Genomic DNA, 16,698 nt, shown 5'->3' on the forward strand with positions numbered 1-16,698 from the left:
TGGGAGAAGGGACAAGTACATGGCAGTATCGTCCGCTAAGGGCTAACCCGAGTCTCACATTGCAGGTGGGAAAACATCAAAAGATTTTGAGTTTAGAATGAATTATGGCCACCATAAATGTTAGTGAGTTTTCAGGCTGAATGAACAGTAGAGGTCCAGAAGGGAGCTACAGTCCTGCTCTGCTCTGCCCTGGTCACACTACACCGAGAACACTGGGACCCAACGCAAGTGCCACAAGCTGGAGTCTGTAAGGGGAAGGGTGTCTGGTCTGGTGAGAGGTCTGCAAGCAAGCTGAAGGGGGCAGGGCCGCGGCCCTCAAACCTCCGACGGGCTGCGTGGGGAGGAGAAGGCATGCTTCTCTTTGAACCCTTGAGACAGGGCTAGGAGTCCTGTGTGGACACTGTCAGGAAGAAGGTAGCTCGGTGGCCAGGAGCACGTTCTTTCGTGCATGCTGTTGGAGGGTGAACACATTCCTTTGCAAGCCCACGAGCTAGCTGGCTGCTTGGTGAGAACTCTGGGAAGGATGTGCCTTTGTGGAAGGGTAGAGATTTAGATGAGGTGAGACCTTAGGAGCCTTCACCAACCAACAGGTTCTAGGGGTTTGTTTTTTGTTTGTTTGCTTTTTTAAGATTTATTCATTTATTAGAGAGAGCGAGCATGGGGTAGGGGAAGAGGCAGGAGAGAGAATCTTGAGCGGACTCCCTGCCGAGTGTGGAGCCCAGCGCGGGCTCAGTCTCGTGACCCTGAGACTATGACCTGAGCAGAAATCAAGAGTTGGACACTCAACTGAGGCCCAGGCACCCCAAGGGGTGTTAGATCTAGGTGAATGTGTGGATCAGGAAGATTGTTTTCCACGAGTAAGTTTCTTTTTTTGTAGGGCTCTTGGCTGCTTATACCTCAGAAGCATGGTGCACGACATTTGGAGTTTCTGGGCCTTCTCTTGGAAGACAGGGAAGGCCCTCTCTCTCGGTCCTGCACCCCTCCCCCGAACACGGCACCTGTGGGCTCTTAAGGAAAAAAAGTAGGACCTTTTTAAAATAAGTTTATCCTGGGGTGCCTGGTTATCTCCATCAATTAAGTGTCTGACTCTTGACTTTGGCTCAGGTCACGATCTCAGGGTCGTGGGACTGAGCCCTGTGTCAGGTTCTACTCTGAGTGTGACCCCTGCTTGGGACTCTCTCTCCCTCTCCCTCTGCCCTTCCCCTCCTCCCCCGCCCCCTGCTTATGGGCTCTCTCTTTCTCTTTCTCTCAGTCTCTAAACTAAACTAAACTAAAATAAGTTCATCCTTCAGCAGTTGTGCAGATCAGTCCTTCCAGAGCCTGGAGAATTATTTTAAAAATAAAGCTGATAAGGACACAGGCTGAACATGGGAGTGTGAAAAAAGGCAAGCCCTCCAAACACGGGAGGGCAGGCTACCAACCGGAAAGAGCTGGTGTGACTGTATTAGTGTTAAATAGGAGAGGCTTCCAGACCAGAAGCATTACGAGAGGTAAAGACGGACCTTTTCACTGATGAAAGGTTGATTAAAAGGAAGACCTAATAATTCTAAATTTGTACACACCTAATAATATATCTGCAAATATATAAAGCAAAATCGGACAGATCTAATGGGAGAAATAGACAAATCCAGAAGCAGAGCTGGAGGTTCTAATCGTCCAAGGTTCATAACCTCCAAGAAACTGACTGAACAAGCAGAAAGAAAGTCAGGAGATAGAAAATTTGAGTAGCATCATTGGCCAACTTGACCTAATTTGCATTTATGAAACTATAGCCAACAATGGCAGAATGTACAGTCATCTCAGGTGCGAACTGAACATTTCCCAAAACAGACCATTCGCAGCAGTTGTGGTACACTGCAGTCTTCTCTCATCGTGCTTCGAGATCCCTTAGCCATTCTTTTTTTTTTAAGATTTTATTTATTTAGTTGACAGAGATCACAAGTAGGCAGAGAGGCAGGCAGAGAGAGAGGAGGAAGCGGGCTCCCTGCTGAGCAGAGAGCCCGATGTGGGGCTCGATCCCAGGACCCTGAGATCATGACCTGAGCCAAAGGCAGAGGCTTTAACCCCCTGAGCCACCCTGGCGCCCCAGCCATTCTTGACATAACGTGGTTTCCAGACCTCCTTCCATTGAAAACATTTCCTTCCGGCTTGCTCTGGTTTTGTAATGTCCACTAAAAGTACAGCCCAAAAATGGAAACACCTGCACACAGAACTTCCGGTACGGCCTTCCCGTGGCAGAAAGGAACAGGTCTGCTGCCTCGCTGTGGTCCCTACACCGCCGTGAGTGTGCTCTCCTCTTAAGAGCGTTTTAACCCGAGGTCACTGTGCATACATGCAACAAAACCTCCAGCCCTTTTCCTGAGGATTCGGAGCTCAACCTAGAGAGAGACCCACCCCAGCCACCGGGGTATAGACGCTGGCCAAAATTACCTTGTGTCAAGATGTGAAACAGCTGCATTTTCATTAGCGGATTCAGCTCGCCTGTGCTCTCTCTCTGGACCGTACAGTGACCCAAACGCACCTTCCACATGGCTAGGACCTGGATGTTGGCCATATCACATCTGCCGTCCTCTGGCCTTAGCCACAGCGCGGCAGGATGGAGCACTAGAGGAGAGCGGTCGAGCAGAGGCCACGTTGTAGTGCCCAGCCCGCGAGTAGGGGGCTTGGCCACGTCCCTCGGCATCTCTGAGACTTTCCCTGAGCTCCCCTTCCTGACCAGGGGGGCACAGCAGGCAGAGTTGTCTCTAGCTTCAGGTCACAGAAACCTGCAGCCCCAGAGCCGAGGAGACCTGAGCAGTCCTTCTCAACGTCTCATGAAACAGGCTTTTCCCATCGCGTCGCCCACAGCCTCCTCCAGACTCTGCCTAAGTACTTCCTCTGTAGGGAGCTTGCCGTCTCAGCACTGACAGCCTGCTGTGTGCTCTCACACGCCCCATGAGGGGGCCGGGCCGCAGCCAGGGCTCCCTCTTCCCACTTTCCAGGCCGGAAAACTGATGGCTCGTAAGTCCTTGAGGTTGGCTCACGTGACTCCAAGTAAAGAATAAGCACTCCAGGCCTCGCACTGCCTCCCTGAGCCGCACTTACCACCTGTCACCTTGAAGAACTTGGAAGTCCTTCTCTGTCAGTTGTCTGAGAGAGCAGCTCTGAGTTCAGGCAGACCCGGCGCGGCTGCCCTGACTGCTTGGGAGCCCCCGAAGTTCTGGGCTCAGCCCTGGTCTACTTTACCTTGCACTGCTGGGCCTGGCTTGCTCCTTGCAGACAGTTGAGGTTTGTTGATTGACTAATAATGCTATGCATTAACTTTTCTGAGTTATCTTTTTAATTAATAACCCATTTATTAATGCACCCTAAATGTTAGACACTGTGCTTGGCTTTGGGAGGCATAGATAGGAACTAGGTGAATCTACCCCAGGGTCTCCAGGCCTGGAAATCTAGATAAGGTATGCATCACAGTGTGGCCTTCCTAGTAACCCCAGTAGGTCAGTAAAGCATTATTACCCCCATTTTATAGTTGGAGAAACTGGGCCCCTAAGAAATGCCGTGACCGCCTTGGGTGACATGGCTGGACGGAGGGACCGGCCCCTGGGCTCGGGGAACCTGACTCCCAGCTCAGGCCTCTCATCTGGAGGGCGGGACTACACCGCATTGTTAGTGAGATGAAGTAGCTGGTTTTCAACCCCTCAAGGTTCTGGAAGTCATCCTGAAAAGCTGCCTGGCCTCAGCTGTCCCCTTCTCCTGACCCCACCCCACCTCCCGGTCCTCTGCTAGTTCCAGGGGACACAGTATCCCTGCCCTGGAGCCGCGCTCTCCAGCTCACTGACTCCCCTCGTATTTACTTACACGTATTTCTGTCTCTTTTCCCCTCCAGGTTGTGATCAATTATTCAATCGTGAAAGGGCTGAAGTACAATCAGGCAACGCCCACCTTCCACCAGTGGCGAGATGCCCGCCAGGTCTACGGCTTGAACTTTGCAAGTAAGGAAGAGGCAACCACGTTCTCCAATGCCATGCTGTTCGCCCTGAACATCATGAATTCCCAAGAAGGAGGTAAGTGGGGCTTTGTCTCGGCCCAGTGCCGAGACCCCTCCTTCCCCCACCCTCCCCTGGCACTGGCTCCCTGGGGTCCCCGCCGTAGCTGCATCAGGCTGAGGTTACGTGGGCTCTCAGAGAGGCCTGCTGCCTGACTCCCCCTCAAAGGGGCATAGTAACAGTTTGAAGGAGAGAATGGTGCTCACATCTTGCCGTTTGTGAGTTACGGCTTCGTACTGATGCGTGCCTGAAGCTAAATGTCCTGATGGCTCACGAGCGTCATCTTCCTTCTGTATTCTAAAACACGTATTTCAACGGGCAGACTCCATAGCTCAGTGGTTAGAGCACTGGTCTTGTAAAACACATATTTAGCAGAGATGGGAGGGAACGAGCAACAATTTGAATTAAAGTTGAATTAAAGCATTCATTCACGTCATTAATGAACTTGTACCAAATATTCACTGAGCGTAGGAAACTGGCCAGACCGAATAGGTAAGAAATGCATAGATGGTGTCCTTCTGCCCAAGATGCACCTGAGCAGATAGCTTCGTGAACTGCTAGCACTGTGGGTCGTGGTGAGTGCTCCAGCTCGGGGTGGGCAGACTTAGGGAACCCCGAGAGGGACGCCTGGGCTGCAGTTTGGAAGGGCGAGGAGCTCCCAAGGCAGAGGAGGGACAGCAAAGGTACCCAGCGCATGCGGGAGAGTGCCCTGCAGTGTTTCTGGGGCCTCGGGCACACACAGGAAGGAAAGTGGACTTGAAACCTCACAGTGAAGGGTCCCAAGGACCTAGAAGGGGGCTGGGGCCAGGCTTGATACTTGGAGTAGACCAGTGGGCCTGGAGGAGGGAGCAGGGCGCGGCTGGCAGAAGTTTCTAAGCAGAGCAAAAATGCATGTGGCTTATTGGAAAGTCGCAATGTTAGCTTCAGGGGGACACAGAAGCCTTCTGGGGTGCAGGTGTCTTGACGTCCACGCATACAGTCCCGCGCTTCGCTAGAGGTCTTAGCCTTGGTAGAGCGAGTCAGGAGCAAGGTTATGTTTGCGTCCTGGTTCTGCCGCGCTCCGGCTGAGGACAGTTTGGACAAGTTACTTCATTTTCGGGGCTTCAATTGTCTTCGTCGGATGGGGGTGATAGAGGTTGTTTTTAAGTTTTTCACTGGGTGGAGTGTACAATACCTAGCAGGCTGCCTGACACACAGCAGTCACCACTGTTGGCACTTGACTGTGGTGTCACTAGCATTGCGGCTGCTGCCAGAGTCAGGGTGGGAAGGGGGACATGGTGCTCAGAGGGAGACGGCTCTTATAGACCTGTGGGTCCTGACAGATGGCAACTGTGGGACCCAGTGTGAACCCTCGGAGATTTTTTTCTAAGTAAATAAAGAACACGATTTGAGTTTGCTCCCCGGGGCTCACACACAGAACGGGGACTTGTGGAATGTTCTCCCCGCCTCAGAAAGGCTCCAGGGTTTATGGATTTCCCGCTGAAAATTTGGGACACATGCTGGGAAGCTGCGCGACCACAGCTGAAGCATCGTAAGCACCCAACACAGTTTCTCAGGCTGTTTTCCACCGGAGAGCCTCATACTTCTGGTAAAGTGAGCTGGGTTTACGGTTTCTGATCCGAGCCGCCTCACCTGCCCCAGCATGTGAGAGCTCGACTTTATTGGGTCTGGACAGGTAGACACGCTGAGAGTCAAAAACAACATTTTAATTTAATCAGACCAGTAACCCTTGCAAAGCAACTGCTCATTAAATAGAAACTACTAGTTGCTTTCTTAAGTTTACCATAGTCACAGGGAAATTAGCTAATACGACCCTCATTTCCAAACGAGAAACCTTTAGGAGGCAGTCCCTCACGCGTGTCAGCTACGAGCCCGACCTCCTCTGCCTCCTTTGGGCAGGACGCGCGCCCTCGTCGGGGCAGGGGTAGGGCCCGCGTGTGCTGCGGCTTTGTTGGCAGCTCACACCGTGAGTAGCGGCGGCCTGTCCCAGTTCGCTGGCTGGGACCCGATGTCCTGCTCCGGCAGGCGTGCCCTCTGGTGGACGGAGATGCGGGCCCCTGAGCGAGTTCGGCGTTTCCTTGCCCTGAGGTGTGACCTTACCGAGCAGCAGCGGGAGGTGCGCAGCCCGACGCATACATGGCGGCAGCCCCGGCCGCCGCAGGTCCCCAGAAAGACCGTATCCCTCTCCCACTCCTGCAAGGACAGGGCACAGCAGCTTCTGAAACTACAGAGCAGTTTTGCCTGTGTTTGAACCGCACTGTGTGTGTACTACGTACAGTGCCTTCTTTGTGCCTGACTCTCCCTCAGCTTTGTGTTTGCGGGAGCCACCGGGGCATGGCTCGGTCTTCCACGGGCTGCTTGTGGCCGCCACATGCCCCTGCCACTGGGGCATGGCTCGGTCTTCCGCAGGCTGCTTGTGGCCGCCGCATGCCCCTGCGCCATGGGGCTGTGCCTCTGTCCGGCAGCCACCACCGGACGTGCTCATGCTGCGGGGTCACTGTGCTCTTTTCTGGCGACGCCCCCCGGGTCGGGAAACCCCAGCCTCCCCTCCCCTGGCAGGAGGCAGTTCACCATAGCATGAAAAGCGTTTGTTGGGGGCAGCGAGATCTCATAGTAAGTCTTTGTTCTGCCACCTATGGCCCTGGCATCCTAGACCCTACTCCCTGGGGTTGTTCGGAAGATTCATTGTGAGATGTTGATAAAGCACTTAGTATCTGGTGCCTGGCATGTGATAGGCGCTCAAATAATACTGGCTCCTTGCCTTTTGTTCTTGTTAAACGTGGTCATCTTCTATAAGCTTCGGTGTTCTTCCTGGTCACATAGGGCCATCGGTCCCACTGCAGAGCTGCGGAGGGGGCTCCAGGACCCGGTGTGGTGTCCGGCACCTCGTAGGAGCTCGCCTGCCGCTCCTCCCTCCCCTCACTGGCAGGCCTCGCCCCCCGGCAGGCCTCTGCGGCTGGCGCCTTCAAAGACTCGGCGTCTTCTCACATTGAGTCCCACTGGGCATTTCCCACCCCTGCCTCCTCCTGTGGGGCAGATGCAAGCGGGCCCCTCTGAGGTCTTTAGAACCTGGCAGATATGAGATGCCAACGTATAGACCTGGAAGTCACCCGTCAGAGCGAACCATGGACGCCCCCTGCCTTCCCCTGACTCTCGCCACCACCCTGCAAGAGGGGGGCCCAAGCAAGCTGCGGCTCAGAAAGAGGGTGACTTCCCTGTGGTTCCATGGCTGAAGAGGTCGCTGAAGTCCACCCCCAGAGCACCGAGCACCGAGGACCGGCCGGGAGCCGCGGGGCCTTGCTCTGCCTGTGCTTCTTCCCGCCTCTCCGCCGTGTGGGGCGCGCTGTCGGCCGGGGTTCCTGAGAGTAGTCCAGAAAAAGAACGGACACAACACAGTCCTGTTTTTGCTGCCTAACACCAGTGTGGACATGATGGTCAGGCTCTGGGCCCTTGGAAGATCTCTTTACTGACTTGTTCCTTGTACCCACAAAATCAGCTTTTCCTCAGCAGCAGCTTTTAGAGACGCATTCGTCAACTTCAGGCCCCAACCCAGAGAGCCTGAAGCCGGTTTAGCAAGTAAAACAGATCAGTAAACTAGTCACCCTGCAGCTCGGTGGCCTCAGTCCCCTGGGTGGAGCACAGGGACGCAAAGCCGGCTTGGGGCTCTCTGGGGACCCACAACATAGAGTAATAATAATGATACCTGTAGTTTCTCTTAAAAGCCCGGGCTCTTTGTTTTTAACCAGGCTTCCTCTCCCACATGCCCTTCCTGCCCTTCTCAAGAAAAGGTCTGCACTAATCAAACAGCCTCGGCTCCGGGGGCGCAGGGGGCTGGTGAGAGCCACAGAAAGACCTTATCTGGCTAAGGAAGTACTTCCTTACACTCCAAAGTACTTATAATTTGGCTTCTTTTCCCAGGCCAGAGTTCAGGATCTAGTGTCACACACAGTTAGTGGAGGGCGAGGTGTGAGCACGGGAGATTAAAAGAGGTGGCACACCCGCCAGAACCTACCAGTGGAAGTGAGACCCAGATTCCGGGCTTCTGGCGAGATAGCCAGTGTTTTCTCTATGCCTCTGCCTCGGTCGGTCAGGGAGGAAGGCCAGCTGGGTTCTCCTCACTTTCGGGATCACAGGGGCTTGGGCTGGGCTGGGCGGTGGGCACCGCTCCTGGTGTGTTGCAGTGCCTCACAGGATGGCCAGAGACGGGGGCTTCTGTGCCCTGGGTCCACATTGTCCCGACTCCTGCATCACTGACGTCAGCTCCAGAAAGCGCTTCCCCTAGACTTGCTCTGGGTGCTGTCCTTAGCGGGCGCACAGCCCCACCTGGGTAGAGCCGGTTAGCGGGCGAGGGGAGAAACGTTCACAGGCTGCACTTGGACACCCCAGCCAGGCTCTGCTTCCCTCCCCTGCAGCCTGTTCCCTCAGCAGATGCCAGTCCACAGCTCAGTAGCCTTAGCAACGCAACAGCTTCTATGTGCTTCTGTGTGGGCCCGCTTCTGACCCACCATGGAACCTTAAACCCTCTCTGTGGGCCTCGGTCTCAGTGTGGGGAAGGAGGGGGCTACACACTGAGCAGATTTCTGTAAGTCCTAGTGGTTCGTGCGCACTGTCGGACAGGAGTGAGTTCTCGTTCACTGCTGAGGGACCGTGTCGCTATGGCCGTTGCTGGGAGTGGGCAGAGCCCTGTGCGGACGCTGGAGTGGAGGGATGCCCTCTTACCCCTCGCAGAGCCCAGCACACCTGGGAGGCAGGGCGCCTCCACGTCAGGCTCCCTGAGCAAGTCCGTGCTCAGTTATCATGGAAAAGAGAAAGTGCAAACAAGCAAAAGTGGCCTGTGACCCTCTAGCCCAGAGATGAGTGCTGCTGACCCTACAGACGTCCTTCCAGACGTGTTTGTGTTCGCATGTGACTGAATAGCTATTCCTCGGAAATGGTCTGTGCCTACTGTCCGTAACCCTTTCTCACGTCGCGCTAGGCTGTGCATGGCTCTGCGTGCCAGGACGGTCCGACCTCCATGCCATCTGAGTGCCCAAATACTGTACCAGGTGCCGAATGATGATGCACTGTGACGTCACCAGTCTTCTGCTTTTAAACCTAAAAGCTGACCCCATTTTTCACTGTTCCATTTGTGTCATAGAGGGTCTTCTTGTACCTTTATGTGAGTATTTATATGTGTGTGTCTCACAGGTGCAAGCTTGCACACTTGTCCCGTTACTTCTTGGCCATATTTCTGAGTCAAACAGTACGTTTTTAAAGCTTTGATCTATTTTGCTAAAGTGTCTCCCAGAATGAGAGCACTAGCTGATACTCTCCCCAGCACGCGTGACCGTCACGCTCTGCCCCAGCTTTCCCCAGTACTGAGCATTCGCCTCTTGCTAATCCCAGTAAGCACAAGACGAGGGAAGACATAGCCTTTCAGCTGGTGTTTTTGTTCGTTCGGACAGGTGAACATTTCGTGGACGTTAATGGCGATTTCAGTTGTCTGCTGTTTGCAGCAAATGCTGGACAGCAGGGCCGTGTGTGAGCTCCCTGCGCCTTTAGTCATACCCGCGTGACTTCCCACTCCCAAAGCGTGTGCATCCTCGAAGGACAATGGTCTCTTGAGTTTGCTTGGGCAGATGAGCGGAGGCAGTCTGGCCCCATGTGGCAGGGATCAGGCAGGGTGCATCATAAAAGCACCTTCCTCCGCAGGCCCTGGGAAGCCGCACCCGCGCTGTGTGTCAGGCGCTGTTGCGGTTCCTCGCGTCCGCACGGCCGCGGAAGGGAGACCTCGCGCTGTCCTCGCACTGTCCTTTGTTCCTGCTCCTCTTCTCGCCGGAGAACTTGTTCCAGTTCAGTATCTAGAGGCACGCGTGTGGGTCGCAGGGGGATTTCTTGGCTGTTCTTCGGCCGGCTTCTTAAAACAGGGGAGGGAGGTCTTGGAGTTAGAAGACCTAGATTCTGCCGGAAGCACAGGTGGCAGGTGGGGTGGCCTCCTGCTTAGCGCGGGCCCCTCTCAGCCTTTTCCCCCTCTTCAAGGGCACGTCTGGCCAGGGTATTTCCCTGCTCGCCCTGGCCCTGGCCCCCATCCTCCTGCTGTCCCCTGCTTTAAAAATGGAAAGAAACCAGAGAGGCGGGATTCTGTGGCTCTGGTTTGAGGAGGTGGGTAATGTTACCATTTTAAATTATCTCAGGAATATTTAAAATAAGAAAGGCTAGCAAGGGGCTCCTGGGAGGCTTAGTCAGTTGAGCATCTGACTCTTGGTTTCAGCTCAGGTCATGATCTCCGGGTGGTGAGATCCAGCCCCGCATCCAGCTCTGCGCTCGGTGGGGCGTCTGCTCAGGATTCTCCCTGTTCCCTTTCCCCAGCTCACATGCGCGCGGTCTCTCTCTCATATAAGTAAATACATCTTTGAAGAAAAGAAGAAGGAAAGATACCAAAAGTGACAAGAAGGGCACACGGAGAGCCTTCTGATACTGTGGTCTTTTCAAACAACGTGCAACCCGTAGAATAAGGGCACATTAGCCAAGGACAAATCTAGAAAGGGCAGAGGGGTTGATGCCAAGCTTGTTCAAATATTGCTCCTTCCCTGGGGTTGTTTCTTTCTATCTCTGCTTCTCCCAGGCCTGCCCTCCCCAGCCCAGCCCATCCAGCCCTGCCCATCCAGCTCAGCCCTGCCCATCCAGCCCTGCCCATCCAGCTCAGCCCACCTCCACCTTCTCAGCTCCTTCCTTTGGCCTCTCTTTATTCATTCCTTCTTCGTTCTTCCTTGTGTACTTGCCTTTTCTCTCTCACTGGAACTTCTGTGCACCACGCCCCTCCCCAATGTGTGCCTCTCCTGCCCCTTTCCATGCTCCTGGAGGCTCCCTGCCCATGTTGCCTTTGCCAACGTAATGCTCAAGCCTGGCTGCTGTGAGAGGGGTCATGCTGCAGCCCAGCCTCGCACCTGCTGTGATGCCACTGCCTCTCACTAGGGCGGCTGCAGCCAGAGCCCTGGCCTCACCCACACCCTGCCTCCCCTCGCTCCCCCACTGCCCTCCAGAACTCCTCTGGGGTGGGAGGGGCTGCGTTAGCCTTCTGACCTGGCCCTCAGTGACCCTGCAAGGAACAGAGTCCCCAGGTTCTATTGTTCGGGACTGGGACTCAGGAGGCCTAGCACTGGTTCTGGTTCTGCCATTCACTCACTGTGGGACCTCAGTCAGGCCCAGGGACCTCTGTGGGCCTCCACTCCCTCAGCTAAAGCATGGAGTGTCGATTGTCCCCTGAGGTCTCATACCAGGCTAGTGGCCGGTCACAGCCCTCTCTGTGTGGAGCTGGGTGAGCTGCCGTCTGCTCAGGGACTAACAGGCATGATGACGGGGAAGTCAGTGGACCCAGATACTGGGCCTGGAATGACACTTACCGACAGGTGCCCTGAGCCAATCACTTTCCTTCTGTGGGCCTCCATCTCTTCGTCTGTGCCGTGGGCGGCATGTGGCCTGTGTGGTCCCCAGCATGGGAGCGCAGGGAGGTAGAGGGTGTGGACAGCTTCGGGGGCATCCCGCACAGCACAGGTGTGGAGCGTGTGGTGGTCACCAGGTCGGCCAAGCCCCACTAGCTAAGGAGAATGCCTCGCCTGCTCCAGTGCCTGGGTTCTGGGAAAACACGACCCTCTAGGAGTTCGCTTGAGCCCTTGGAGGAGCCTGGCCTAGACATTAGGAGTCCGGTTCTTGGCTCAGTCAGCCATTGTCCTCCACATGCCTTCAGGCCGGCTGTGGCCCCTGTGTCATCCAGAGCTGAAGTGGCAGGGCTGGTCACAGCAGGGACAGCTGAGACACAAAGACGCAGTAAATGGAGGGCGAGGAGTGTGCATGTCTTGCAGCTTGCACGGCAGGCCTCCGCGGTGAAGAGAAGCTTCACGTGTCCCACTGAGCACATGCAGGTAAAAACTCACTTATCTGAGCCAGAACGTAGCTCTGTTCGAAGAAGTACTGCTCCCTTTTTTCCACCAGGGTTTAACGTGCACTGAATTTTCTAGGAATGCCACTACCACGTACTGCAGAAGAAAATTGTGCTTTAGCTTGTTTGTAACTTTACCAGGAGTTGTTTTCTGCTTTCCGTGAGCACTGTCACTCAGGACTGTTCGTGGTGCACACGGCTCCCCTCGGTCACTGTGAGTCCGGGCCAGGGGCAGGCATCGAGGGACCACATCAGCTAGTGGAGCCGGACCTGCGCGCTTACGTTCTGCAGCGCGCACGCTGTTGTGGGTCCCTCCTCTCTTTTTCTCCTTTACAGTACACTGAAGGCATCGGGTTTTTTCTAATTTATGTAGATAGTTTATATGACCTGTGAATCTCACTGGGGATGACATAAGGGACCTTATAAAATGTTTGTAATAAAAAGAGACTATTGAGTCCGAAAGGGTGGGCCAGAAGTTCTGTGAAAATCAGATTCCTTCTTTCTTGATCACGGCTGGCGTCTCGTGTGCTTGTCATGTGACAGAGCCAGGCAGATAGTGCCATGTCTGTGCCCATCTTACAGGGGAGGAAACCGAGCCCCAGAGGGACTCAGTGAGCCCGAGGCCAGGCAGTAAGAGAAACTAGATTAGCTCACTTTCCCCTTCACCCCAAACAAGGAGGTGTGGTGTAAACAACATGCCACAGTGGGAAGAATGTCCATTTTGGCACCAGGGTCCCTTAGCGGAAGGAAGGCCACTCCTGTCACACTCCTGTGTCTCCTCTCCCCACGGTCCTTCATATCTGACACCGGATGTGTGTGGTTTCCACACATCAAGCAGTCGGCGGGCCGGCAGGCTGTCCTACAACCACATTCAGTCCTGACCCCATCCACCACGAGGTGGCGTCAGACCCCACAGGTTAAGGCTCCATCCAACAAGACAGCCCAGCCGGCTGAGGCAGATAGATGCCAGTCAGACCTGGGTTGTCACCTGTGCGTCGGGCCAACAGGCTGTAAATTGAAGGCTCCCACACCCCCCTGGGGTTTGGTTAATTTGCAAGAATGGCTCATAGAACTCAGGAAAACATTTTACTCGCAAGATCACTGGTTATCCTAAAGGACATTACTCAGGAAAAAACCGAGGGATGAGAAGCCGAGGGTGAGGTGCAGAGAACGGAGAAGGAGCTTCCAGGCTCTCTGGGTGTACTGCTCCCCACACCTGGGCTCAGACTTCTGTGCTGCTTACAGCAAGCCAGGCCGTCTGAAAAACGGATATAATAATGCCCCCGATTGTGGGAGGATTGCTGGACGCAGCTCCTGCGTACGACGCTCCCGGGTGTCCAGTAAATCCAGCTGGTTTCCTCCCAGCTGCCCGCAGCCCTGTTTCACCTTTTGTTCCCAGTCCTGCGCGCTTCTGTTAGACGACTTGAGGTTCTCCCAGAATTACCACAGTCACTGTATCGTGTTCCAGGACAGCAGGGCCCTAGCGACACCTGAAGTGAGACCCCAGGTTGATGGCATCCAGCCAGCTGGTGGGGGGGGATTTCTGAGCAAAGCTTCTGCCTCGAAGCCACCGCTGGTGTAGAAGACAGTTGAGGCCCAGCTGGGCCGGTGAGTGGGAACCAGGAGAGAGCCTTGGGCGTCATAAAGCAGAGTGTACGTACGTTCTGCAGATGCCAGAACTGAAGCCGGGGGTTGGGGGCCGGGGAGGACTTGCAGGTCACATAGAAAGTCGGGAGCAGAACTGGGGCTGCTCCCGAGGTCTCTCCTACTAGCCCCAGAGACCCAGGTTTGAAACACCTGTTCTTTCCTTAAAAAGGATTTTCCCTGGAACCTAGGACCAGGGAGGGGTTCTTTCAGAATAGACCTAAAGAAAGTGCTCAGGAAGGCTTGTGGTAGCTTCGTTTGTCCACTGTTTTCCCTTTTGGTTCTGATGACATTGAGTCTGACGTTCCCAGTGGTAGAACAGCCTGCCCTTGTGGGCAGGCCCTTCCCCATTCTAGCCTCCAGGAGCCGGGGGCCTCACCTTTCCTACTGTCAACTCAGGACCGAGTGGGGAGACCCCAGACCAAAACAGACGGTTCACTTCTCAAACTCCCGCTAAGACCCCAAAAAACATTTGAAATCAGAAGATCCAGCAACCTGCAACTTGTGCCAAAGTCATGGCCTGTCCCAGTAGGTCACTGGGAATGACAGGGGAGGAGAAGAGGGGTGGCTGGCCAGACCTTATGTCGTGACTGAGCCAGGCTGTGTCAGGAAGGGTAGAAAAGAAAGCCCCATGGTGGCTATGAGACCTTCTGCAGAGATCGCTGGGGTCTGTGCCCATGAGCACTTCTGCTGCGCGGCCCTTGTGTCTAGAGCTGGGGAAGAAGCCTCTTCCCCAGCGGGATGTTCCCCAACGAGATGTCCTGGGGCACGCAGATCCCAGCACCCAGACTTCTGTAGCAGGACAGGCTGCCTGGACAGCAGCTCTCCAGCAGACCGTGACGTGAAGCAGCATCGCTGGGCCGAAGTCAGGCTGTCTGGTCTCCGGCAGGGCTGTTCTCTGGGCCTCAGTCTCTTCATCTGTAAAAATGAGCCAGTGATGCCCATCTCAGTGGGATCCAGGGTGTCCAGCAAAGCCCAGCGCTGATGGCAGAAGTTCTAAAGGCTGGCTGGCTGGAAATGAGGAGTTCACACCTTGTGTCTCCAACTCGGTGCTAGAAGGCAGCTTTCCTTTATAGGCCTGAGGCCCAGACTTGACCCAGGAATGCCCGAGAAGGTTAAGGCCTGGTGTTGGGCTGGGCAGGGGCTGGAACAGAAGCAGAAAGTGGAAGGCAACTGTTTACGCTTTCTGGGGGGAAGGCTGTGAGTTTCAAACTACTGTTCCCAGCCAGGTGCGTGCCGGGGAACCACATGCTGCTGCAACCAGAAGTCTTCCCCTTCATTGGGTCTGTCTATCCGGGCTCTGGAAAAAGGAAAAGAAAAACCTGGTAGCTTGTGGAAATCCATGTGGAGTGAATTAAAACCCTGACGAAGGAGGTATTTTCATTGGCCCCGCGGAGTGGAAGGGGACACCCTTTCCTCTCTTGGTTTGCTTGTAATGACCTCATCGGGACCTCCCGAGACCTCGTTGTCCTGGTGCTGGGTGGGCAGGGTTCTCCCAGTTGTCCTAACGCCCGGGACCTTCGCCGATCCCATGAAAGGCGGCAGCACAGGCATGGGAAGGAGGTGCAGGAGGGACGTCTAGACACGCCTTCTCATGGCTTCTAGACACGCCTTCTCATGGCTTCCAGACACGCCTTCTCATGGCTTCTAGACACGCCTTCTTGCGCAGCGGGCCCGGCCCCGTTTCTTCACGTTGTTCTACGTCATGGCTTCTCAGACGTGGCACTGAATTTCACTTCTCATAAACCTTTCTGTGGAAAATGACCTACCTTTTCCCCTAAGAAAAACACCCGGCTCTCTTCCTCTCCCGCCTGCTGAGGCCGTTGGCGCTTTCTGCCCACCTGAGTGACGCGCTGCCTCCCACGCCCCCTCCTGACCGCCCTGGTGGCTGGTTCCTGACCAGCCTCCGGGCTGGCGGTTCCCGGACGGCGGGACGTCCACGCCCAGTGCCCTGCTCACCACACGCTTCCCAGAGCGCCCCCGCTGTGGCCCTGCTCGCTGCCCCCCACTCTCAGGCCCCACCCCCCGTCCAGCAGTTCCCCCTCAGATGAAGCCTTCCCAGCCACTGTGGGGCCTCATCTACTCCCACCCCCGTGTTTTCCTTCTGCCTCCATCACCAGGGTCACCCCATTTGGCATTGTCCCATGGGAATCCGGTCGGGGTGGGTGTCATTAAGTGTCCTGTTTGTCGCTGGACCCTCAGAAACCAGCACACTGCTGGCCTGTCCCAGTAGGTCACTGGGAATGACAGAGGAGGAGGAGAGGGGTGGCTGGCCAGACCTTATGTCGTGAGGAGCCCTTGCTGTGTGCTTGCCAGGCTGAGGGAGCACATCGAGGCCCAGGGCCTTGCCGTGTGGCAGGACCCAGCACAGGCCCCCAACCCCGTGCTCCATCGCGCCGGCTTACACCGATGAAGGTGTGCGCACACCTCGCCCCGACTCATGCCGTGTGCTCGCTGTCTGCCCCGAAGGCCCGTAGCAGGCCGCTCACCGGCCAGCCTCTCTTCCCTTCTTCAGGCCGTCCTTCCCGCTGGCGCATCCAGCATGACCTTCCTGCAAAGCCGGGGTCAGGTTGGCAAGCCCCGCTTACCTTGTCCTCAACCCTTGCCCATGAGTCATACCAGCTGTGTCATGCTGTCCTCTCTCGGTGCCGCCGTACTTGGGGCTCCTCGCCTATGTGTGTGCTGCTTCACGGTGCTGTGCTGGGGGGGCCTCCCCATGCCCCCGCCGACCTCGGGGCTCGCTTCTCAGCTCCAAACGTGCAGTCCTCTGTCCCACTTGGTCTAGACTGTGAGCCCCTTGAGGGCAGGCATCTGGCTCCTCACCTCTCCAGCGCCCCACAGAGCTGGCCACTCTGTTCCTGTGTCTGTCATGTGCCTCCCGTGGCCAGGCGCTTCCTGCCATCAGCACGCCATCGTCTGCAGACCAAGACGGCACTCCTGAACCAGCATCGCTCACCAGCCTGTGACACTGGGCGCAAGGTGAGGGGTGCTATCTGTGATTGAGGGACATGGCAAATAGAATTGTCTCACACAGAAATCGCACCCGTCACCTTGGCCCGCCTACCGCCACCCCTAAACGATGGAGCGCTCCTTCCCAAGCAGACTCAT

General features: G+C 55.6%; 1 protein-coding gene across 7 annotated transcripts in view; it reads left to right on the top strand.

Annotated features, from left to right (window-relative positions):
• Positions 1-16,698, top strand: part of EVL (Enah/Vasp-like) — a 140,805-nt gene that overhangs the window by 91,014 nt on the left and 33,093 nt on the right. For all 7 annotated transcript variants that reach the window (XM_059183094.1, XM_059183097.1, XM_059183099.1 and 4 more), the window contains exon 3: positions 3,869-4,046. In XM_059183094.1, the coding sequence (XP_059039077.1) occupies positions 3,869-4,046 (178 nt within the window). The remainder of the gene's footprint in view (positions 1-3,868; positions 4,047-16,698) is intronic.

Source organism: Mustela lutreola, chromosome 7 (assembly GCF_030435805.1).
Source record: "Mustela lutreola isolate mMusLut2 chromosome 7, mMusLut2.pri, whole genome shotgun sequence".
Lineage (NCBI taxonomy): Eukaryota > Metazoa > Chordata > Mammalia > Carnivora > Mustelidae > Mustela > Mustela lutreola.